At 29.2% G+C, this 26,786-nt stretch overlaps 2 protein-coding genes across 4 annotated transcripts in view; one reads left to right on the forward strand and one right to left on the reverse strand.

The window, feature by feature from the left end:
- Positions 1-184: 184 nt before the first annotated feature.
- Positions 185-15,094, reverse strand: LOC126908598 (free fatty acid receptor 4-like). 2 transcript variants are annotated; one of them, XM_050690815.1, is made up of 4 exons: positions 14,126-14,168; positions 9,544-9,922; positions 3,266-3,706; positions 185-1,363 (listed from the first exon to the last, which is right to left on the reverse strand). In XM_050690815.1, the coding sequence occupies exons 2-4, from the start codon at positions 9,889-9,891 to the stop codon at positions 929-931; spliced, it is 1,224 nt and encodes a 407-aa protein (XP_050546772.1). In that variant the 5' UTR covers positions 9,892-9,922; positions 14,126-14,168; the 3' UTR covers positions 185-928. The 2 variants fall into 2 exon arrangements, with proteins under 2 accessions (XP_050546772.1, XP_050546770.1); XM_050690813.1 differs by lacking the exon at positions 14,126-14,168 and adding an exon at positions 14,373-15,094 and having other exon boundaries at positions 187-1,363.
- LOC126908597 (uncharacterized) overlaps positions 12,736-26,786 on the forward strand; it is a 28,281-nt gene continuing 14,230 nt past the window's right edge. The window contains exon 1 of one of the 2 annotated variants that reach the window (XM_050690812.1): positions 12,736-13,551. The gene's annotated coding sequence lies outside the window, so the exon portion shown is untranslated. Of the gene's footprint in view, positions 13,552-25,288; positions 25,659-26,786 lie in introns of those variants that run through there. The other variant, XM_050690811.1, reaches the window with a different exon arrangement.

A 26,786-nucleotide genomic window follows, 5' to 3' on the forward strand; every position in this document is an offset into this window, starting at 1 on the left:
TTGACAAAAAAGTTATTAAAAAGGTAAATTTTCTAATGAATGAAAAATGTTTCTTGGGTTGTAATATTTATTTCCAGCACTTTATTTTTTCAACATTAAAATTATAACAATATATAATAGGTGTTTGCTGTAAATTGTAGTTAACTTTATTTGTTTAAAATATTATACAAAAAAAAATGATAAATATGTTACGGTATAATAAAAAAATGAACACTAAAAATGACATAGTATTAAAATAAATCACAATGTTTTATTACATTTAATAAATTAATACAATACTTGTAAATATTTCAATAAACCGAAAATTAATACATGTAATGAACTGTAAAATTATAGTACAAATTTTGAACATATTCAATAAATAAATAAATATCTTGATTAGTCGATTACCCGACTTAAAACATTATAAAACATAAATAAAAATCACATTTAGTATAAAAAATTTTGTATATAATCTTAATTGCAACAATATTAGTCGATTCTAATTTTTAAACATTACAAATTTGATCATTATATACTCTTTTTGATTAAATATTATACTTGAGAAATACATATAGTTGGTTTGTATTATAAATTAGTTTAGAAAACATGGTTGATTATTATTAATAGTCTATTGAAATTTGTTGACATAATGAGATCACATACCGAATCAAGTCGTTATTTTAGTAAAAAACAACTCTGTTTTCTAGACAATTGTTTATCAAACAATTAAATCGTTGATAATGACATACAACACTTTTTTACAGTAAAGTAAAAAATACATTAACCGTTAATTAATAATACTGGGCTTACATAAAATTAAGTTACTTTGGCATCAAAATGGTACTTAATTTTACTGAGTAACTCATTCAACCAACGCCGGAATGTTTTGATTATTCACTGAAAAATAACTCAAGTCCTAGTGAAAAGCTTTAACGCCTCTAGGTTGTTACCAACAATTAGTTGGAGGTAGTTCGACGACGGACGCTGAACTGCCCGGGTGTAGCGCTGAATTATTATTACCGTTGCTGGGCGTACGACATCCTTTGCTCATGTTGTCCAAAAGTTCACGGTTCATGGCTCGCCGCCTTTTAGATATGAACCACAAACGGGCAAAACATTTTCGGAAATTTTCCGATAAGACACCGTACAGTATTGGGTTGACAACAGTGTTGAGTAAAGCGAAAAGCAAGCTCATAATGAAGTGATGCGATCGCAGGAAGAAGTTTGTGTCGTCCGTGTCCCTGCTGCCGTCCACATAGATAAGACACATGACTACAGTTATGGGCAACCACATGACTAGCACGACTATGACGTTGATTAACAATACCCGCACCACTCTGACGTGTTTTTTGTATCTGAGTTCCTCGTGTCGTACTAATACCTGCCGGACAAATGAATTAATACTTAAAAAGTAAATTCCAATTAGTTTGCGAATGTCAAAATAATTTGCTAGATGAGCACTCTAACTGTACTCTGAAACGTCTCAGATACCAAATTTTCGTTTTAATCCATGTTAATGAAGTCAATTAGAAATTTGTTGATATTAACTAAAATCTTCTAGTTAATCGCCGGAAAATACCCACGCAAAGTTAATATTATCAAAACGATTTTAGAAAAAGTTTGACAGAAAAATTTGTTTGAATAAAATCAGAGTCATTGAACTGTTTGTTATACTAACAATCATACAATCTCTGTAATTCACTGTGAATTATTCAAAATGTCAGTTTATTAATCAGTATTACACATTGCCAACAATTTTTAGTGGTATGGTATATGGTTTAAATAAATAAACACCAGTCGTAAAAAATAAAATCACGAGCAGGTTATATTAGAATGAATGTCTACAAATGTTGATTTTAGTTTCGTTTCTAGTCTATTAGTTAATTTTAGTAATCTTGACACTGCAGAAAATACAATTATTTTTTCATGAATCACACATTGAATTTAAAGCAAACTGAGAAAATAATAAAACTGTTCTATGGGAAGACACTGATTATTGTGTGACGCGTAAATTTGAAAGATTCAATTTAACACAAACAATAGTTCAAATCATAATAGATTTATATCAATCTAATGAATGTAATGAAATTTAATCAGGAGTGTATAATCATGATATTGCACATGACAATTGAATACATTAACCGTATTATAGCACGAATTATTACTAGGGATATATTGACTATTCAGAGAAAATGAGGTATTGTCTTTGCATATTGATCGATTTGCACGAATTCGATTATTATGGTCCTTCTTGCAATAGCGAGTTATTAATGAAACATGCAACACATGTTTGCTGTTTCCCATGAAGTGAGTAGTACAGCGCTACTGTATTAATACCAATGAGATATGGCGATATTTGATTACACGCTTTATACATGCATCTGGATTCACTATCTTACGGTTCAACGAATTAAATACGTTTCTCAATTATAATTAGTACAACAGAAAAATACTAAAAACTATATGCCAAAAAAATACTGTGTATCTTATTCTGTATGAATTTATATACTGGAATTAGATTAACATGTAAAATGAATGAGTTACGTCCGGATGATTGAATAATCTTTAATGTTTAATAATAGTATTAATTGTTCTAAATATGGTTAAATATTAGTGTATAATAAAAATTGATCACTTGTGGCTAATTAATATAGTTTTAATTTTACTTAAATATTAGTGTCTTCAATAAATTAAAAATTTTTTTTTTTTTTTTTAATTTCTTAACCACAATTTTTAACTTTACGATATGTAAATTATTGTTTAAGATAAGATAATATGAATCATTATGTGTTACAATGAATGCTTCCAAAACGACCACCAATAATCAGAAGCGAATTTATTCATGTTAGTTGAGGATAGAGAGGACAAAGCACTTCAACATTCAGCGTTTTGAAATTTATCTGGACTTTCTATGACAAAAACCCTATTACGTCACTGTCAGCAATCGTAGTCTATCTTTGCCATCTGCTTCTAGATTTCAGACAGATAACTTTGGAGAGTTATACCAGAAGATTATGCTAAGTGCTCTTTATTTGAATAAAAAAAGGCAACCGAAATTGACCGATTTTCAGTTGTAATGTTATAAGCAATATTAATGTATTAAAAACCTATACAAGAGTCTTAACCTTCCCCACATGTTTTCAGCGATAAGTGTTTTATGTAATGCCCACGTGGCCTATCAGTAAAACAAAAATAGTGACTTTGATTTGTAAAAATTAGAAAAAAAATATCCCGTACAAAAATCATAGCTCACAAAACAAATTGTATAATGAGATGTGTATACCTGTGGAATAGAATTTGACGACGGCGGAGACAGGCTGTTTTGCGACATGGTTTTCGTGCGGTAAGTTGCTGACTGTTGAAGCCGTCGGCGCGTTTTGTTAAGTTTGTGGAATATTCGCTGATAATGGTAAACGAATAACGACAGGGGCAGCAGACAGGATAACGATACTACAGTCACCGTGAAAACGATAGACAGTCTGAACGTATCGTTTTTGGGGAACACTAAGGTGCAAATATTTATATCTCCATTATGAACAGTCTGTTGGTGAAACCAGAAAGGTACGGGCATGAACACGACACTTGCGATCAGCCACGTGAACACGGTCAGCCAAGCAGCTCGCTTAGGCGTCAGTCGCGACCGATACGGCGGCACCACAATGCATCTATGTCGATCCATACTGATCAGCGTCAGAGTCCACAGCAGCACGAATCCGCATACAAACTATATGAACAAACAAAATATTTTTAACTTACAGTAATTGTAATATTGTTATGTGAACTTGACTTTGACACGATAATAATTAACTCGAGTTGTATTTATAGTTCTTTTTGTTATTTATATTAACCATTTTGTACAGGGTCAAACACGCAGAGAATGTTTTAAATTGTTCAGCTTAAACATTGAAACGTTCGTTTCTTTTAATAAAGTTCATCAAAATTAAAATCTACTTATTTATTTTCGAGGAATTTCGTCCATACTTAATAAATCAATTACTTATTAAACTATAGTAATGATGATATGGTTTAAATTTTTTAACGTCATATGCTTGATGTGATAACTATTATAAAACACAGTTTTAACTGATGAAAACTATAATCAAATCAATTAATACAATTAAAATAATATGCATAGTTATTATTTAATAGAAACATAATCAAAAGGAGTTTATTATTTTAATTTTGCTTTTAATTATAATTTGTAACGGATAATTTAGCGCTGGCGGTTTGCCGGCATCACACATATGACATTTATTAAAACTATTCTTTCAGATTTTCAACAGCACGTAATGTTTTGGCAGTGTTACTGATCCATAGAATTATTTGTTAATAATGTTAATGCTAACGTCGATTTTCAGGTGAAGTGAACACCTCATTCCCTTTGTGCTTCATGTGTGTAATTTGGTATGTTCATAGAAAATTAATAATTAGCGTACAAACAGGTAAACTTAGTACGCGATATTAAGTTACACTTTTAGTTTTTATTGTCCATAGTCCATGTAGATTACAAATTACCTTTCCTAGTTCAATGACACGCGCGATTTCGGTTTGTTATCACGTCTGTCTGTTCTTTGGAGACGCCAACGTATTAAAATTATCCATAACATATAATTGCACAAACAATTTGGATGAACAGGAATTTTTTATTTTTCTCTAAGCATTAAAAAACACACGTGTAATCTAAATGGATCGGCATTATTAATCATATTGCTGCCAAAAATGTTTTTTATAAAAATTATTAAAAAAGAGCGTAAATCTTGTAGGTACTCGCGAACGAATAAGCACAGCAAGTACTTCAGCGAAGAGCAAAATTTCTATGATATTATTTTTAGCAGCGTACTCAATGGAAATTGTGGGGCGGTTTGTACGTTTTAAACGCTTTAGTTTAACTAAGCCAACTCGAAAACGATTGTGTTGATTTGACTTGATTTATTAGGTTTTTTCTCGTCAGTTAGTTAACATTAGTTTATTTTATTAGTTAGCTCTTAGAGTGCACAATTATTTGACATAGATTACATCTACGCTATGGCATTAAAAAAATAAATCAAGAGGTTCGAGTATTACTTAGTTTTGACAAACATGACTGAAAATTTAAAATTATCTCTCAGCAGTCGCATTTGTCCTATTTTGTAATTTTATAAAATAATAATGACAATACCGTTGAATTGTTCGATCTCTCTTTAACAAAATGTCAATATCTGATGAAATTATAGGCGATCTTGAAAGTCCATTTTTCCAGAAGCGATATTGGGTATAAAATAATATCGTATTACTTTATGAGATTACAAATTTTTCTCATTCAAGACAATAAAATAACATGACAGTTTTGCACATCGCTCCCAAATTTATACATCAAGAAGTTGCTTTATTACCTTAGGTTTGATGTCAGTCAGAGGTTTATGTGATCTTTAAATTCATTCCTACAAATATTAACTCAAGTCAAACAAATTGAGTAGGCGGTTGTATTGAGCAAACGGTACTGCAATTGGAACAAAATAATTTATTGCTTATTACAACGGATTGATAAAATAACATGACATAGTTTTATAATCAACAAAATCAGGTCGTACGTTGATAACTTTTTTTTATAAAAAATGTAAAAGAAATATTTTTCTAATGACTATATAGGTTTTGGTAACACGTTGGAGCTTACATATCTTGAAAAACAGTAAATACAAAAGTAAATCAATAGAAGACGGAAACGTAAATTTATAAACTTCATAAATTAATATAAGAAAACATATTCCAGGATAACATAATTATTGTATGTTACATAAGCTAATCAATCACCCCGCATACGTTTAGTAGATACTAAACAAGTGATGAATCCACGGGGTGATATTAAATATTAAAAATATATTAACTAACAATGATAAAAATGAAATTGTAAAACCACGTCGCAGAAAAATAATGAACTGCTATATCGAAAGAAATGAAGAATTAACCAGAATTTGACATGGTCATCTGATAATACTTCATAAATTTAAAAAGTAAGCGTTTTATTAAAATATTTTTTTGGAATTTTATAAATAGCAATTTAATTTTTACTAAAACCTCAACAAAATATTATCAAAATTAATTAATCATGCATTTTTTCTTGTACAAGCAATCATCATTTGAATAGCATTGTTAATATTTTTCATATTCACAAACTACCCCTGATTATTTTAAATTGATGAATATTTTCCGAGAACCTTCGATAATATGATTGTGATTACATAAATGATGTACCACGACAGTAAAGTTTAATATAATAAACTCTCATTGTATGTCCACAGAATTTTCAAAATAATATCAAAGTGCTTATAATTTGAGTACTTTAATATTTAAGATTTAGGCTCAAACCTCTGGGGTATTATGATGGGTATTTGTGAATTATGTGCTTCGTACGCTGAAGTGAACGTTATGCAATAATAGTAATAGTGTACTTGATGACTCATTATAGGCAAATGCAAGTCACAAAAAACACAATAGACGGCAGTCGCATTGTCGTTATTATAATAATTATTTTTTTGATACGCCTGAGATGCAGTTTTGTTTTTCATACTGAGGGTCAATTGGTGACGACAACGGGTTCAATTAGTAATCGGGTCTAATAGATTTTAACTCAACCACATTAACCCCAAGTTCGTGTACGTCCATTGAACACGCCAGCGAGTGGTTGTCATTTAACTACTATCCTCTTGTTGCCCGTGATAATTACCATACACGTAACTGTGGTATATAACATTAATGAGCGATGTGCGTTAATTGAGAGCGTAAAAATGTTGTAAAATTTCAAAGGCAATGACTACGATGAACCGTTTTGCCCATTTCCATTTACAAGTATTTCATTATGTAATTTTTCTATTATATGAGTAAAACATTCACCGGAATCAAATATTTTTGAAATTTATGTAATTTCATTGTTACTCGAGTGATTTTTATGTGAATTTTAAAGTTGTGTTTTACAGAGATATTATTTACAACAGGAGTTTTTTTTTTGCATTGTATGCTCAATTTTGTAAAAAGGAGATTGAATGGATAATAAATAAAATAAATAAATACTCTGTTAATTTAAATAATTTTATCAGTAACCTTTTTATAATGGCGTGGCTGGGCTTTTATTTTCTTTGTCGCAGTTTTATTTGAAATGTTTAGTTTTTAATTAATTTTTTAGGCAATTAAGCAATAAAAGACAGATGACTTAACTACTCAGTGACTAAACTGTGGGCAGATATTCTTAATTAGCTTTAATTTGACAATAATACGGTTGTGATGAATTAGTTATGGCTATTTTCATAGTGTCCGGTTTGCTAGTGTACATCCAATTGGAACATTATCGTACAACTTGAATCCAAACTCATTTAACAGCTATTAAAACTCAATTTAGACTTTGGGAAAAAATACCATAAAATTTTTTAGCGATTTTTAACTAATGAAACGCGAGATAAAAACAAGTTGTAGTTTACTTCAGTACTCTATTATTAATAGGTTTTGCATACCGTAATTTTAGTTAAAATCTTTTGTTTATAACTAATTTGGCATTCCTCCCAGTCTAATTTAATTACTTGTACGGATAAATATTTTTATGCCTTTAACAATCCGTTGAAGTATACTATTAAGATATGAAAAAACAACACTGTGATAATGTCAAACTTTTAATATTTACATTAGGGCCATCTTTGTTGTAGACTAGACGGTCACAAATTAAACTACTATTGGAAAACTTGCAGGAAATGTTTATGATTAGTTTAAATTTATAATCTATGGGAAATTTAGGCAATTCTAATCATTCCGTTTCCATCTTTAGGGTACATTGCGGAAGTAACTTTATTTCCTCTATGAATTTATCAATATAGACATTATTATTAACAACAATACAAATTTATGACCTTGATGTGTGCAATTAATTATAATATATTAATGAAAAAAATGTGTAAAAAAATGTTGTATTCATTGATAATGAGACTGTCGCGCAATAACATAATTTACAAGCTCATTGTCAGAAAAAAAATTATATTGTATTTTAGTACAAAAATTATCGTATTAAGGTGGCATCTTATTTTTTTATTACCTAATATAAAATTTACTGTTAACATAGACATTTTAAGCTATATATATTATAATAAAATTATAAGTAAAAATATTTGTTTATATGATTAATTTTATGTTAACACATAAGCCAATTAGTTAACGTTGGCATTGAACAAAGCAATTAAAAAATCAATTACCCATTTATGAAATAATAACTTTAAAAAATTATTAACATATTTCTTATTTAAATTTTTTTTAATAAATTTAATGTTTAGAATTTTTGAATAAAAATGACATGGAAGGTTGTCATTTTAGTTTTATAAACTATTTCATAAGCTGAAGGACTTTTGTTCATCATTAAATATCACATACAAAAATCTAAAGAGTATTCTGATTATGTATCGTACTCTAATTCTAATATAGTTTATAAAAAACTTTGAAAGTTTAAGCAAAATAAACAAGATATAAATTAGATTCTATTTTCATACGTATGAAATATTTTACTGAAACTTTATTTTTGCAAATATCGGAGTATTTTTTTAAGCTTACTATTTACCATTATTCAGTTGAAGTCCCTACTGATTTGTCACCAGTAAATAACCAGCAACAGTGAACCGTTTAAATAATAATACACAATTAGTCAGTAATTTTTGCGAGTACAGTAAAGATTATAGCTAAACAGTATTTTGTTCTTTTTTAGCTTTAAAAATGGCTGGAACAAAATTAAACAAACATATCTAATCTGTAAATTCTTTAATAAAATTTAGTGTAGTTTCATTTCATCATTAATTGTTTTTAACAGTTAAATGGAAGTTTTATGAAGTTCAACGGGTTTTAATCAGACCGTTTGACGCACAATTCGTTGACTATTCGGAGAATATGAGTCAGTTTTTTTTTAAGCGGACAAAAATCGTTTAACAATTTGCTATTGTTTCATTTATCTAATTGACGTTTCTCTTAATCAGCAATATACAAAATATTTTTTTTAACGATGACACGTTTGTGGAAATATGCTTAGTAAATACTTGGTTCCTTCTAATCGGTGGTGGTATTTTTTCATAAAGGCATATTACTTGTGGATAGTTTTTTTCTTTAATGTGTTGTTATAATCTACGAAGAACAAAGATAAAATTATATTTTTCTATGACAGATTTCAAACTAGTTTGATCAGCGCTAATTGGATTTAGTCTACGTCATTTATATTATTATATTCATATTAAAAAAAAATTAATATTGATAAAATTTTAAACACACCATTAGATAATCAATCAGTTAATTTAATTAATTGATAATTTAACTTTTTAATTTAAGTCAAAGAAAAAAATGAACTAATTTATCTGCTTAAAATTCACTAGTTTTGAATTTTATTTTATTTTATAAAAAATCAACTTTTTTTTATACACATAGATTTTTAAGTGAAATTTTGTTTTATTTTTCTCGTTTATTCGAAGGAATTCGGCAAACGATTTGATTTGTTATTAGATATGTACTTTTTATTTTAAAAATGTGATGTTTTGTCTACAAGCAAAAAAGTAAGTGTTATACCTGAGAATAAGGTAGCAGTCGACAAACGAGATCTCCAAAAGGCCAATTCGGCCATATCCGAACGTAGGCCAATATAGGAGTGGTGATGGCAAACAATAGATCGGCCACAGTGAGGTTGAGTAGGAAACAATTGGTGACGGTCCTCATCTCCTTGTAACGGAGGACGGCCCAAGCTATAGTGATGTTGGCTATGACGGATGCTGCAAATATCACCATGAGCACGGTCACTTCGATGGTGGACTCGGTTTTCTCATCACCGAATTCCGAGTAAAACGTGAAAAAGTACCGAAGGCCCCATCCCCCGACAGTGTCGTTACCCAGTAAGTAAGACGTATTGAACAGACTCATGACGATTGTCTTGAAGTCAATTTCACCTCATCTGAAATCGTATAATTTTTACCAATTAACAAATAAAGTGTGATTAATTTGAACAAATTGACAATTAACAAGTATAAAATAATAAACAATTTTTTTCAATCATCTTCAACGTGACGTGAACAAATATTTAATGTCTTGTTTTTAACGAATAGTATTCACTTAAAGTTTTTAATTTATACAAAGTTAATATCCTACGCGTTGATAGATAATATAAAATCATGAAGTTTGGAGTGTAGTCAGTGTTATTAAATATCTAATTATGCATCAATAATTTTTCTAAATAAATTTTTCGACAATTTTCATAACACAACAATTAAAAAACATTCGTCTATGTGATACAATCAATACACTGTATAAAATAAAAACTCGCATGTGCCATAGTGCATGTTGTAATATAGCAAATTATACATTTAATGTATCCTATTTTTAATATATTTGTATATAATATGTATTCGGCTAATTAATTTTATTAGAAAATTTTATCTATAATAAACAATGAGACACTCATTGTAAGAATCTAATGCCTCGCTTACAAACATTTCAAAAAAATGAACACGAAATTAAGTTATGTTATTTATAAAAATAATTAAAATTAAACGTTTTAATTTTAATACATTACACAATTATGTAAACTAAATTCTGCATTATTTAAGAAAAATAAATGTCATATATTATTGTCAAAAAAGTTATTATCTAGTTGTTTATTGAAAAAGACTTTCGGTCGTAGTTTATTTATTAGATTTTTCTGGAAACGCGGTTGGTGGTCATAATCATAAAAGAATAAAAAAATCCCTGCGAATGAAGTTCATTGTACACTCGCGATTCTATAATATGATAACAAGGGGACACATCAACCCAAATAAATTTTGTTGTTGAATAAATCAGATATTTTAGTTTGACAGCGGTTTAATTTTATTCTCAAATTTTAAACTGTACCCTTTAACAGGTATATTAAAACAAAATAATTATCTGTAAGTTAGCCTTAATTATTTGAAACTATCAAATGTTGTATTTATTAATATCATATCGAAAAAAAATTAGAGTTCTATTATTATTTAAAGAGAATAACTTTGTAGTCAAGTACAACAAATCTATTAAACTCCTTGCTTTCTGAACGCTTCATTTATTAATTCACTTACATTGTGTCAGAGCTTAAACAATCATAGTATTTATTCTGTACTGAATGTTAAAAAAATATGATGATATTGAATGTTTATAATATTTAAACAATAAACTTCTTAGTTTGTGATATCTTCTAGTAGTAATAAAAAACACAATAATAGTCGTCAAAGATAAACTGGAAACAAGAATTACTTATATTTTATAGTATACTGAGTAAATAGGTTTACATGTTTCGTAAGTTGTATTGAAAACAAAAAGGTTTGATTTTATTATTTGATAAGAAGATTTACACTGGTTTTAAATGTATCAGTCAATATGCGCCTGTGATTAAAAAACTTCTGTATTTATGTCGAACTGATATATCCTAAATGTCAAGTGTGTACTCTCATATAACGCGTTAGTGTCTTTAGTAAGTTATTAAGCAATTAATACTTAAATTATGAAAAATGAAAATTTTAGGTTAAATATATATTGTTGATTTTCATTGAAAAAAATAATTATTGGGTTATAGTTGTGGTTCAGCATTTATTTCCTGAAAGTGTGATTAAAATATTTTATCTGCGCTTTTTGAAATTTATGCTAGTCACAATTCTGAGCTGCACTTTAAATATGATCCGTACAATGAACTTTTGGAATATTCTTTTATGCAAAATTAAGAGTTTACTGCGAATGGAAATATCGTACTGTTATTAACACATTATGCAAAACTATGTAATGTAAAAGTAGTACTATTTTTACAGTTAAACATTCAACAACAAATAGAATAATAAATGTATAAAAAAATAAAAATGTATCAGTATCAAAATTTAATTAACGTGCAAGTGTAAGTATGTTTATATAAAAATGCCAACTGTGTAAATGACAATATTTGGTTAAAATAAATCGTTAGAGTTGATTATACATTTTGGTTACTGTCCAAGAACTTGTTAATGATCTATTCAACAGCCATACGTTTTTAGGAGTAAAATTACTATCAACGTAATACTCGGTGTTCGTGTTACTTTATTAGCCTTTAGCTTCTGGTTTCTAGTGGCATCCCACACGTATACAATGCGAATATATTGATTAACGTTACACGTGCAACGCTTCATTTTAATCGACTAATTAAAAAATATATTTATGAAAACATTAAAAAAAAAAAAAACCAAAATTGTCTGTTAAAATATTAAATTTGAAATTATAATAATCCAAACGAAATCGTCAGCGTTCCGTTTCTATTAAATTGCATTAGGACGAGAAACCGCGTCGAGCATCTTAATTTAAAGTCGCGTGACAGATGACACTAAATCTTGCGCGGAGACGTTTCTAAATCATTTTGCACGAGGTTGCTGTGGAGGTTATATTCAATTAATCAACAGTAAATATTATAATTTATTGTAATGCAGTGTAATCTGTCAGACAGCTAATACGCCGCGAATAATAAAATTAGCGGTTCGCACGTTCCATTTGGACTAATCCAAGTCAGCCGAGCGAAAAACAATAAATGCAAAATGTCGAAAAGCACGTTCGTTTGCAATGTTATTGTGTTTGCGTATCGTGACGATGACGTAGACCTCCCCGTGCACGTCAAACCGGTAGGCCCATCGGTGTGATGCATTGGCCACTGAACGGCGTTGTCGCATGACATTAAAAAACGTTCTGTTTTACATAGGGTCATGGTTTAGTCATTGGTCAAGTTCGTTTTATTAGTAAATAAGTACTCGGTCGTATTGAAAAACGGTAATAAGACCTTCGCGTAAGACAATCCTTGTACACATTTTCGGTCTGCTAGAAAGTACACACTCGTACACACAAATCTAAACACTAATCGTTGTTTACTGAGCATTCTAATTTCAGATGATATTTTTTGCAAAACATAATATCCGTCCGTTTCTGATTTAGAATGCATTGTACTTTTTAATAATGACTCCGAAATACTTTAACGATTTTTGTGTATACCAGTTTGTTGGCTTTATTTATCTGAAATGTTTTGTTGAGTATATTGTAATTTCAACGTTTTCACGAGTATACATTTTTAAGTATTCTTATCCGTGTATAACTGGGTAATTTCCAATAATTATCCAAGTACTCGAATTAGTGCGACTCGTAACACTATGTGATTCACGGGGAACCGTTAGAAATTATGATTAACGTCATTGATTGAATATTTTTTAACGATTTAACAACTGAAATATTCGGATTAATCATTGCGTCCAATGATCAGTGGACACAAGAAATTGAAATCCGGTGACATGTCGTGACAGGAGTATGTTACGAGTCGCAGTGAAACATTTTTCAGATAAATTCGCACGGACGTGAATTTTAATCACGAACATATCAAATGATAATAATAATAATTTCGAGAATTTTTTGCGAAAAAGTTGAAATGAAAATTAAGCAGCTGGTACGTCAAATTGGAAAATTTTTCTCTGTTTCGTGTTGTTTAGTTAGGTAAACAACTTGGAGAAAAAAAATAAAATACGTCCGATCAAGGTGAAGTTTTTATACGTATACCGGACAGTAGTGAGCGTAAGTATGATTTCTTGACTTTTATAGCAATATAAGTTTTCCGTTTTATTTGTGTACTATTGAGCATAACTTTATATTGATCGAAGTAGGTATTAGATTTATCGTGCAGGACAATGGTCTTACGTAAATACAAATGGTAAACCGCATAACATTTTTTACGGGAGAACTAATATTGTAAACTGTTAATGGGTACTCACTAGAATCCCAATTAAAAGTCATAAAGGAGACTTCTTTCAAGATGAAAATAATTACATGAAAAATATACGATTTTTAAATTTAGATGGGTAAAAGTTCTCGGGATAAAATAAAAGTTACTATAATTATTATTTTGCCACTGGACCTCAGTATGTTTTTATCATTCCCGCGTACTTTAGTCAAAAGCAAAAAAAAATATATCGCTATAATAAATTGTACAACAGAAAAAGTCGTTGACAGTTTTTTCGAATCACTTTAATTAGGTACCGTAGATGTGATCAACTATATAGTAATAGATGTTTCGAGTGAGCTGTAAAGTTTGGTTTTGAGATATTTATTAGAAGTATCGAAAACACAATAATCTTTTTCGGTTACCTACTTGGCTTTTCGAGGACAGTAAGAGAGAAATTGTCTCGCACTTTNCGCTCTGAGTTTTCGAGGACAGTAAGAGAGAAATTGTCTCGCACTTTCACATGTTCAATCCGGTGGATTGGATTTTCAATAAACGCGGAAAANGGCTTTTCGAGGACAGTAAGAGAGAAATTGTCTCGCACTTTCACATGTTCAATCCGGTGGATTGGATTTTCAATAAACGCGGAAAAAACATGGCAATAAAATTTACTCACGGATTTCATCGAGTCACCATCGACTTAGGCACACTTGTCTAGGGAAAAACGAAACGATTGTTCTGAATTGGCGCCTAGTTTTGTTTCTGTACGGGAAGTACATCACAATGCACCATTAAAACACCGCAGCGTTTGAAATCCGGTCACGCCGTACCGGACACACGAATAATAACAGTTTTTAAGATCAAATGTAATATTGTAATTTATTCATGAATATGTAACGACACATTGCCGGACACACACGTGTGCAACGAACGGACGCATGGACGCAACTCCCGCGTGTCGATTACCAGACTTTGCCGGCTAGTCGGCGGGACCCCTTCCAACATCAACTGGCTGCCGCATAGAACGTGTGTCCTGGCCAAGCGACAGCTGTTGGTGTTGCACTTTGACTATCACGCCGTCAAGAGTATTAACAGTTACAGCTTATACTTAATATCAATTTCGCACGTGTCGCTCAACAAACTTCAAGATAACTTTAATTGATTTCATTATCCAAATGCTATGAATGACGACTCTAATCCTTTGAGGTTATCTCCAAAGAATATTGATTGCTTAAAGTTGGCAAGACAACTTTTTCGCGGGTTCAATAACTTCTGTAAAGAAAATTAATTACAGTTTTTACTCGGCCATAACGAAAAATAGCGAGTTTCCGTTAAATTCTTATTGCGAAGGTAAAAAACGTTTTCAAAATCAAAACATTATATGTAAGTAAATATACTGATTCATCGTTTGCTTAGATCTTGGCGTGGACGTATGCCAAGTCATAAGCACGCATATCCAATTAGGACCTTATTACTTTATCAATTACTTTTGACGATCCTGAAAGAGCTACACCTACAAAGCACTTGGAAAATCAAAGAGAGCTCCAGTCGAATGCATTTTTATTTTTAACCACGTCCAGTTGGCTATTTCACTCGTTTGGTGTGTGCTTTATAAATAGCGCACAATGTACAAAAACACAGCACTAGGAAATGCAAATTTAAACTTCACCCGGTCATCGATAAGTTCAAACGGCGTAAAAGCAATTCTCGAAAATGAGCTCTACAGACCACCACACGGAGCAGTTTTACTGCTGCGTGCAAGTAATAAAAATATACTATGAATCCAATTGCACGAAAAACTTTTGTTCAGATTGATTTCCACTTATGAATTTTAATTAGTTTCTATTATAAATTAATGAATAAAAAACTTGAACTCCATCAATCGTGGATACTTATTTTATTATGAGAATGTCAACACTTTAAACAAATGTATCCAAATTTTCACACACATATATATACTGGAATTTTTTGACCCATACAATTTAAGGGAAATTTTTGATAAATAGTGATAAAAATTTTATATTTGTAAACGAATTTTCAGTACTTTATGTCAAATTTACACTACGTGTGTGTAAAATTAACGTGTATATTAATAATATCATAGTGACGTATGGGAATTTTTGGATTATTTCTTACAGTAAAGAATAAACATCGAATAAATAGATACACAACAATTTTTTGTTTTTTTTTTCATGTACAACGATCATATTCTTCATATCAATTTTTGTCTGTTATATTAAGCAGGTCCAGATTAAGATATATATGGGACAGTACCGTAAGATGGGTTCCTTTGTGGCAATTATCGCTACTATAATTAAATTATATTGTAGTATACGCTAACTATACTGTTGTATGTTATAAAAATGAACACGTTTATACTTTTATTAACTAAAATTAAAAATCATAATTTAACCCAAACTTCTATACGATTTCTATTATATTATATTTTTAGTAAAATTTCAAGTCAGCACTTTACATTAATATTATTTGGATCTCATTAGTATTGTCTTTAGTCAGCATACAACGATATACGAACATTCAAATTTACAAGTGTGACCTTATAACCTAAGGTAACTCAAACTAAGGTTATTTTAATAAATTTAAATTAATTTTAATTTAATTTTGCATTTACTTAATGATAAATACTTCGACAAAACACAATTTAATTTTCAATTATTTATTCAAAGATTTTTGTTTTACTTGAAACTTATTTATTTAAATATTATTAATTACTAATTTAAATAATTAATAATGGCAATAATTTCTTTTGTTATGAACAATTTTATAAGTTTAAAAAGAGCAAATATTATATTTTGACATTATTACAACCAAATCAAAAGTATTAATATCATATTGCACCAATGGCGGATCAAATATGTTTTTCACTATTTTCACAGTTTTTATATTAACTAAAAGACTAGAATATCAAAATATTGACACATATGTGAATCTTTTCTTCGATTCTTTTACGGAGTATTACTCAAAATAAAAAAATGTGCCAAAACTCTATCATGCTGTGAATACAAGGGAGCCATATATTGAAATTTCATATTTCTAATGTTCGGGAGTAGTGAAAATTAAGTTGTCATTTTCAGTAATAATCTACACGGATAATTCAAACTTGAATTCTAACTTAAGTTTAAATTAAAATTTTTAATATTAAACAATTAGGCGTAAATTTGATAATATTTTTAGTGATTTTATTTATTAGATGACTATTAATAGATAATTTTGTGATAAATTTTGAAGTACTGCACTAGTGATCATATTGTAAATGAAAGAGTGCATCACATGAATCCCATATGATTGAGACGTATCTGAGTAACAGAAATCTCAGGCGTTTCATAATAATTTAAATGAGTCACACCCACATGAATGTTTGGTTTTAAAACGTCACGACTGTAGAACGCGACAAATAACAGTTATTAGATGAATCACGTGTATCCACCTACTTATAGTAATTTGGAGTTACACTTAACAATTTAGAATGAAAAAAAAATTCCAACTTATAATTAACATACTATAATTTCAATACAATCCTTTGTTTTACTACGAACCAATGTTATCTTCAAATAAATTAAATGAATGGTAATATAAAAGCTTAAGTTTTTTTTATCTTTACTGGTATATAAATTTTGCTCTTAAGTAGTGATGAAAATATTTACTGATTGTTGGTGTACTTGAAAAATTAAATAATTGTAAAGGTTTTAATTAGTTTGAATCATTTTATACAAATTTACATTCGGAGTAAAATTGTTTTATTTATAAAGTATTCTTTTAAGAAACGAACTAATGTACACTTATTGTTTTATTTTAAATAAAAATAGGAGCTACAAACTTTATAAATAAAAATAATATTGGTAACTTAAAAATATATTTAATTTTATTGTTATTAATATATTCAAAAGTATTATTGTGATGCCTTATTTTATTAATACAAATTCCAATTATATGTAAAAAATGTGAGGTTCTATGTACACCAGTTTAATTTTCAATTGATATTTCATGACAGTAATTTAAAGAAATTGTTGTATTAAAATTAAGATTTTGAAATTTTTATACAAAGTCATGCAATTATAATTTATTATGCCATTCAAGTGAGACAGATTATAAGACCGGGCAGTTCGATATAAAATTCTGCCAGAGATCAGATCGGGCCTTTAAAATATGATCGATTTGTAATTTTTTTATTATTTCTTACAGTGTATATAAAAATTTAGACTCGATCAGATCTGATCTTAAAATGAAATTAATATTAAGGCCCGATCCGAAATATAGGCCTATGTATCTAATGAATTTACCAGGAAAAAAATCATCACCTTAACTTCAGTTTTTGAAAAACATTTTTTTTTGTAAAATTACCATAAGCGTAAATAGTAGAATATTTTTCAATTTCTAATTGTAATTTCCTTTCTCTTTGATAATATTTTATACAATTATAATTATAATTTTCAAAATGTTTGTGGGTATTATTGACATTTTTAGTGAGGTTGTGTATTCAAAATACCTACCAATTTCATTTATGGAAATAGCTCACTTCTTACAGCGAAAACTAGTTTTAAAGCATTCTATATCACCTCCCTGTAGAATCTTATTAAAATATTAATATTTCATGAATTTTTAAATTACTTGTAATTATTTTTGTACTTTTTACAATGATTGCTACTGTTTAATTATAAAAACTATTGAAATCTAATATTTTCTATAGTTTAAACTATTAATTAAGGATCAGTTCCTCGTATATAATAAATTCACAATACGTATATAATACGCATGATTGTATAATATGTTGCCTATTATAAAGGTAATTTTTTAAGTTAATAATAAAATACATTTTGTAAAAATAATTAATAATGTAGTTGTTTATTGAAAGCTGATATCAATTTTAGCAATTTTTCAGAAGAAATGTACTCAAATTATTATATTTAAGTGTAGAAGCTAATTCTTTTAAAGTTGTCACGCAGATTTATTTCACGTAAAAGCAAATATTTTATGCTATACATATGATAATCAAAAATCTCATAAACCCATTTTTGGGACGTATCAGCCTTTGAATATGAGCCATACAATTATTTTTATATAGTGTTATAGTATTTTCGAGTGATCCTTATTTTGCAAGTATGAAATTTTGATACCAAGTAGTCAGAATATTATTCTATTCTGTATACTACAAAATACAGAGAATATTGGTGAATTTTGAGCGTCCTAGGTCAATATTTTCATGTTCTCAAAGAGGTTGAAAATTGGCAAGAAAAGTAGAAATTTAGTTTTGCATGGGTATTTTTTTGAATATAATAAATATAGAAAAATTAAATAAAGTTAATATTGTTGAAGACAATGTCTAAAAAAAGAGTCCTTACAAATTTTTTGGTACATTGACTGTTAATATGTAATTAATAAAAACGGTTTGATTTTATATTTCATAAAAAACGTTGAACGTTTCGGTATTTAACATTTATCTCTATAAATATTATGAATTCAAAAATAATTTACACATGAAAATATGTTAAAAGAAATACGAATAAAAAGAGTAATAACACAATTTGTTATAAAACTACAACTTCAGCGAAAAAATTGAAAAAAAAATATGAAATTTTTAATGAATTTTGTTTAAAAAATAATATTATTCTAATTGAAACCTACAATTACCCATTTAACTATATCTGCTTTATCAATGTAAAAATTATATCTTAGTTATTTGACATAAATTATTCTTTATAGGGCATTACTTTTAATAAACCTTTGACTCACAAAATTGTAATCATAAGCTTCGTATTTTATCAGTGGTTAGCCTAACTTACCAAAGTAGAATGTATTTATAAGTCTATAGTGTTTTTCAAATCTTAATAANGTCATTATTTATAGGGCATTACTTTTAATAAACCTTTGACTCACAAAATTGTAATCATAAGCTTCGTATTTTATCAGTGGTTAGCCTAACTTACCAAAGTAGAATGTATTTATAAGTCTATAGTGTTTTTCAAATCTTAATAAAATGTCGCGAAATATCAATAAATGTCTTGTAAGTAATGTGTGTAGTGAAATTTCTGATATTAAATTACCTTTGAGCAGATTGCCCGAATGTTTAATTTTATAATATGCTATAATTAAAATTAAATTTTTATGGAAGTTCTACTATTGAGCATAACCAATGTTTGTTATGCTGAAGTGAGGCAAGAATACCTAAACTTAATTATTATTTTTATAACAGAAAAAAAACTAATAAAAACATTCAAAATGTTTAATAAAGTTGATATGTATTGTAAAATGTTATGAATAATAGTGTTTTAAACTAAATATTTTTTCAATGTATGAATTGGTATTCCCAAAAGTTGTCATCGATAATTAAATTATCGATTGTTCACGTACATTTAATTTTGGTTTTGTTAATAGAGTTTTTAAAAATCGAAAAAAAATTTCGATTATTTTGCTGAGAAGTTTTTAACTTGAATATCATTACAGATAATATTGTTATTTTATTGTTCGCTTACAACAATTTTCTTTATAACATAGCGCTGTTTTTATATTTTTGTTACATTGAAAAATTTAAGAAGATTTACATTTGTAAAGCGATGTCTGGAAGTTAATGGAACGAATTATTCATTGCACTTTCGAAAAAATAACCTTTTATATTTGATCAATTAGCTTTACAGTAAAAAATTTATTTTGATGAATAAACATTTAAATTGTAAATTATTGAGCTGTAAAATTTAAGACCATTTTAAATAAATAATAAAAAGTGGTCGATTATTTATTCATAACTATCATTGTATTTTTGTTATTGTTATAAAGAAGAAACCTCTTATAAATCTAAATATATTCATGAATTTTTTGCAAACATATTTGTATTTGTGATTTATAATTATCATGAAACTAGAACAATTCAGGGAACGATTAGTATAGCATTCATACTTTTTTAGTTTAAAAACTGAAAAATGTTTAATCGACAGCTTTTACCAGGAAGCGCGGGTAAACAATAAGAAATTTAAAAAATCAAATAAAATTATGTTTACCCAAGCACAAATCATATTTGGTGCGGATGAAAGGCTGTATATGGGAAACCTATAAAGTGAAAAAAAAAAATTGTAAAATGTTGTTCACCCACACATATCTCAACATTAATTTATTTGGTAATACCTTTTAAGATACTTCTACGTTGAAAATTTGTAATAAAAATTTTTCTGCTTATTTCATCAACTAAAAATATTTCACTAGAGAGATTAGTTTAGGTTCCTTAATTGGAGTTCTGTACTTTAATGTGGGAATTTCGTGTTGGGTCACTCATTATACATCTCTTGTGTCGGCTCTACACCCATTTATATCCCTCAAAGGACCATAATTCAAGGAAAATAAAAAATATACGCTGACATGTCTTTTACACTCTTCAAACTCCAATCGAAATTTTTAAAATTACAATTTTTTTCGAAAAAATGAAAAAAGTTTTTCCTTTAATTTTAGATTAAAAGTTGTACGTAACATGAATTATTTATATTTTTAAATTGTAATAAACTAAGACTCGGTGGTAGCAGGAGCACAATTTCCTGTTTGCATAACGTGCAGACAGAAGCATGTGCAGTGTACATACTTATGACTTCTATACAAATTGATGGTTGGTTAGCTCAAATCGAAATTTGTAAAAAAAAATTGTCGTTTTACTTATGAAGGAACGTACTTTTATCGGAAGTTTAAAATATTTTTTAGAGCATAAATAATAAAAATAGAGTGTTCTGTTATTGAACATTAATTGTTCAAAAACGAGATTTTTGATGTGCGATTTGAAAATTATTTTGATAAAATCACACATTAAAAATCTCGCAGAATTAGTTTATTTTATCTTATCACATTCGTTATTGAACATTTGTTGGAGGTTTATTAATTGTCTAAATCCATCTATTTTTTTCGCGCGTTACCAATTTTTACTGAAATAATTGCAATCAAAATGGAGTAAACTGGAATAACGATAGGGATGGCGAAGGCTGCCGCTGCGTGCAATTGAATGGACCACATTCTACTGATAACATGATAATTATGTTCTATAATATGCGAGTTAAGTAGCTATGGAAAAGTACATAAATACTTAGGCACGCATGGCACAATCGGCTGTTATAGATTGGCGTCCCATTGTCGTATGCCTTGGGCTTCATGTCGACTGAGAGTGCAACGTCCTGCCTGTTCTGATCACCGTGTATCAATCACTATCCAATTATCTTGGCGAGTGTATGTCCAACGCGTGTGTATTGTGCGCCGACGAAAATTTAATAATACCTGGCAGGACTCCTATTGCGCTCACGTTTCCTGAGACCGTCGCCCAATGGACTTGTTAACTACGCGGTGCCAATAAAATACACATTTCCAGTCTTCATATTTTTTATACCAAATCATATATTGTAATTTGTACGGATTCACGGGTGGTTAGATCAAACCGAATGAGGTGAACATAAACTATCAATACAGTAAGTGACTCTCTACCGGTTAGATACAGTGTTTTTTTTTATACAAGCAGCCATCATTACAACTGGATAAACGATTTGACATCAAAACGAATCCAGCGACAGCCTTATGCAAACATTTACATTTAAAAATAAAACACTGTTTCCATTTAAACGTGAAATGAATTTTATCTTCACGTTTACTTTAAAACAATAAAAAATAATTTCTACTCGATTGTTATTTAATTTTACCTTTAAAAATACTTTGTTTTTATTTTGAAGAAAATGGTCAGTTAAATTGTCATATTGTTATAAGCATATTAGTCTAGTGTAAAACATTATACTAGAGAATTTAATTACAAGTAGTATCATCCAGCAAAATGATCACCCCGACTACTTTAAATTATATTAAAATTTTTCTTCAATTTTATAAAAGGTTTATTTTTAACTAATGTAAAAAACTATAAAATTTTATGTCAAAATTAAAATGTTTTTGAATATTGTGAAGTACGTATCTCGGATGCAAGTGTTAAAAGGTGACTAAAATCTTTAGTGTGTATTACACACTTTATATGATTTTTACATATATTCTTATTAAATATTCCAAAAAATTATTTATGTTTATAAAAATGCTCTGTGTAGAAAATTACGTCAAGTTATCACATAACCATTACTCTGAGACATGTGAAGTTCTCAAAGACTTCACCCGGAGACGCTTATCACCCAGTTTAGGAAGTAAGTATATTCGAAATTTTAAAAAGCTTCGTGTTTAGATAACTACCACTATGCAATGCCTATTAGATATCCAATGTTTCTATGCAAGATTATTAAAATCTATATTTATTATCAAGTCGTATTAACATTTTTGTAATGTAATCCCATCACACTTTCTTAAGACGCCAAGATACATAGCTCGCTGATTTTTAGACTTTATCTAAATAAAAGTTTACGTGCTTTTTAAAATAGATAAATTTTGAAAATTAGTATGAAACAAATGTTCATTGTATAAATAAAATACCTCGATTAAAAAAAAAAACGTAAGTTACTCTATATTTTCAACAGATATTTTATAGAATTTCTTTGAAATATCATAAAATTATTTTGATAACTGTGTAGTGTTACACAAAAGACAGAACGTCCACGTTCGATTTACCTGTAACTAATAGATCAATAGCGATTGTCTTCTAAATTGTATTAAACAATGCGAATTGAATCGATCTAGTTTTGACGGTGTCGAGGAAATTAACTGGATAATACGTGTTTCCATAGTTGGTTGCAATATTGCAAATGTAAATAGGCCACGGATTTTTTACCCTTTATTTATACTGTCAGGATTATTGTACAATACTGCATAACAATGAAACTACAAGTATTTATTAAGCGTATTTTGTTTTTTGTATTAATCTTGGATGAATGGCATTACTACGCGTTATTTATAAGGTGAATTGTAGTAGTTATAAACTTATACAAATTATTGTAAGCCTATACAATCATAATTTATTTGATTTTTTTAACTAACAAAGAATATTAAAATGAAGTCTTACGCAGATGGGATAAGATAACTATTTTTTCGACATTCATTATCATCTCTTATGATTAATAACTGAGTGTTTTGTAACAAGATACGTGTAATTTAAGATTCTGTTAGAAAATATGAACACGTACCGTAATTTGTTTTGGGGTGTTACGAAAATAACATATACGAAAACATTAAAATTAAAAGTAGCTGATTATTATTACAGTGTAAGAATTACATCTTCGAAAAAAATCAATTATCTTCTTTCAGCATAATTTCATAAATTATGACCTAACTAATCATCAGCTATTCAAAAAAATTGGTTTACTCGATCCAAATTGAAGGTTCGAGTAGTATTTTAATCAATACTCTTGTGCCAAGAGAGGAATGAACTTTTTCGATTAATTCAAAAGATATGCAATCGTTTGTAATAGAGTTGTAAATCAAGTGTCTATAAATAATAATCTAGTAGTCGCTGCTAAAAAAAAATATAGGAAAAAATGAGACGTATATCCTTTCAATTTGATTTCTGTAGCAGACATACTTATAAAATTTTATACAAAGAATCTTGTATTTTACGCAAAAAGCTATAATTGCCTTTTTTAATTTCCCTAGTCGCTGGACGCTTCAAAACGATTCTTTATGTATAATGCATATTGTAGCTATTGTATGTACAATTGTTTCTCGGAAATGCAGTAGTTGCCACCCAATCATGGCATGTAACACAAGAAGCAAACATCAACATTAAGTTGAGATAAAGTCTCCAAGAAATAAAAAATTCTCCATTGTATTTTAACTAAAAACCTTTATATAAGTAACGTCAGAGAAACATTTTACAGGACATATATAAACTTTTGTTTGCTGTAGTTTTTGAGAACCTAAATTTTTTTTGTTTTAAGACTTAGAACATCACCAAAATTGTTTATAGCGTTTGAAGCTTTATTAAAAAGTATGTTTTTGAGTATAATTTAACGCGATACAAATTTTAAATTGCAATATTATATTAACAAGCTAATATTCAAGTTTAATCTTAATTTCTTATGATCTGTGTTAGGTTATTTTCACCAAAATATCATGTTTCGGTATCAGTCCCATAAGTATGACCAAAATTAATATTTACACGCTTAAACTTTCCAATTCCCGAGGATAGTTAAAATTGTTTAGTGCGAAATGTTAAGTCAAGTAAAGTGATCAATTGGATTTCACCTATAAATGCTCTCGTCTTAAATGTTTTCAAAATGCAATTTGTTTTTTATCATAAGTGGTTACCAGTAACAGACAACGAATTGACGGAGAATAAACAGTGACGGCAAATATAGTAAAAATGATGGTTACCGTTCGGCGGACGATCCAATTCACATACCACTGTTAATTATCATACAATTGTTAGCGGTTGTTAAAATGGAAGAACGCGAAGAAATGGCAGATTTTTCGTGTGAATTGTAGTCCATACTTTTTTTTCTGATTTTTTTATTTTTAATTTCTTAAGGAAATCCCGCACAACAGTCGATGAATGCGCGCACGTCCTTACGATCTTCGTGCCGTCACTGTCGGTTCGGGGTCACCGCTCGCGCTGAGGGATAACGGAATCGGTTCGGTCCGGGGGAAATGCCAGTTCCCGAATGTCCGGTTTGCTCTGGTGCCGCCACCGCCACCGACGCTGCTGTTGGTGCACCCGTCTACGGCTCGAAGAACACACTCGTCGTCGAAGTTAGGCCACAGTGTTGTACAAGACGCCACCGCGATCAAAGTACGGAAAAACGCATACACAAGCGATACCCGACCGCCGCATCGAACCGGTTGCATCACACGCGAGTTCCCGTGACATTACCTTACACTATCCACATCGCTCGTCACTACAATTTCCCTGTGTGCGGTGTCAAAATCAGCTTTACATTTGTCACATAATAAAAGGAAGTGTTCATCGATTAATTTTCTATACGCTTTTCACGTATTATTTTTTTACGAGATCGGCCTTTTACTCGTTAAAAAAGGCCAAAAATTAATTTTAACCCAGGTAAGAGTATCGCTGTTACGTTATAATTTAATTTAAATTAAAAATTTCATTTTAGTACTACAATTTGATACTATAAAAATATATAGAAAAAATTACATTTATCTAGTTTAATTATTCTATAATATTAATAACAATTTTTAAGCACAATTTATCATTTTTTTAATTATTTTAGATTAAAATTGAGTTTACTCAATTATTACAAATATGGTTTAGACAAATTTTAAGGGGTTCGGTTGGGTTTGCTATAAAAAAATCAGTGTACTTGGCATTACTAGTAAATATTTCTTTACAGCTACTTAGACTGTTAAATATTATTCTAGAGTGTATTAAAATAGTTATTTCCTTATTACACAAAAGGTTTTCGTGTACGACGTTTTACTAGCGTGATTCGTTAAGTGATTGATACGTTTAAGATGAATGGTATCGTGACATACAAAGTGTTTATTTGCAACATAATGTTGTTATTGCTTAATTTTGGAGTTTCCGTATGAATCACTAGATTTAGAAAGCTTTAAGATGAAAAACCATTTGCAAATTTTCCAAAGAAACATTATGGTAGTTCCTATTCAAAGTGAAATTGATTTGGATACATAAAATCTTGAATAAAATGAATCGAGTTATACAATTATTTGTGTGGTGTTTTATTTTTAGTATTGTTCATGAATACGTTTTTTTCTGGTGAGCCGTGTAAGACTTGTTTATACCGTTAGGCTTTGGTGTACAGATTAATGTTGTCTTAAGTATCTTGTTTAGACATTGTTTTCAAGATAAGATTGCCTCCAGTAAACAATATCATGAATTGCAATGAGTCCAACCGACCGTATTACACCTACTCCAGGCCGCTTGTCAAACAGAATCGTTTGTATGACCAAAAAGTGTTGTGGTTAACTGCATCGGTGTACGCGTGTATTTCGGAAGTGCAGACGATGATGAAGAAGACAGTACATTGTCTCTGTCAGCGGTCGTAAACCTACGGAAAGTGACATAGTTGTTGCTCATTAATAATTCAATAGTTTCTCCATGTAATGGGTCAGTCGTAAATTTAGGAGTTCAACTTCATTGCTATCGTTTTTACACTCTAAATAGTAAATATGACAATAAGTAATACACGTGACACACGTGATCATC

Source organism: Daktulosphaira vitifoliae, unplaced genomic scaffold, assembly GCF_025091365.1.
Source record: "Daktulosphaira vitifoliae isolate Bord-2020 unplaced genomic scaffold, ASM2509136v1 Scaffold_5, whole genome shotgun sequence".
Taxonomy (NCBI): Eukaryota; Metazoa; Arthropoda; class Insecta; order Hemiptera; family Phylloxeridae; genus Daktulosphaira; species Daktulosphaira vitifoliae.

What these genes read in the sequence shown, in the direction of transcription:
- LOC126908598 (XM_050690815.1), bottom strand. Translation starts at nt 9,891, where the DNA reads ATGAGTCTGTTCAATACGTCTTACTTACTGGGTAACGACACTGTCGGG. An exon ending in GACTGCTACCTTATTCTCAG is followed by an intron (nt 3,707 to 9,543) that starts GTATAACACTTA and finishes TTGTTCATATAG; the next exon opens with TTTGTATGCGGATTCGTGCT. An exon ending in CGTCAAATTCTATTCCACAG is followed by an intron (nt 1,364 to 3,265) that starts GTATACACATCT and finishes TTTGTCCGGCAG; the next exon opens with GTATTAGTACGACACGAGGA.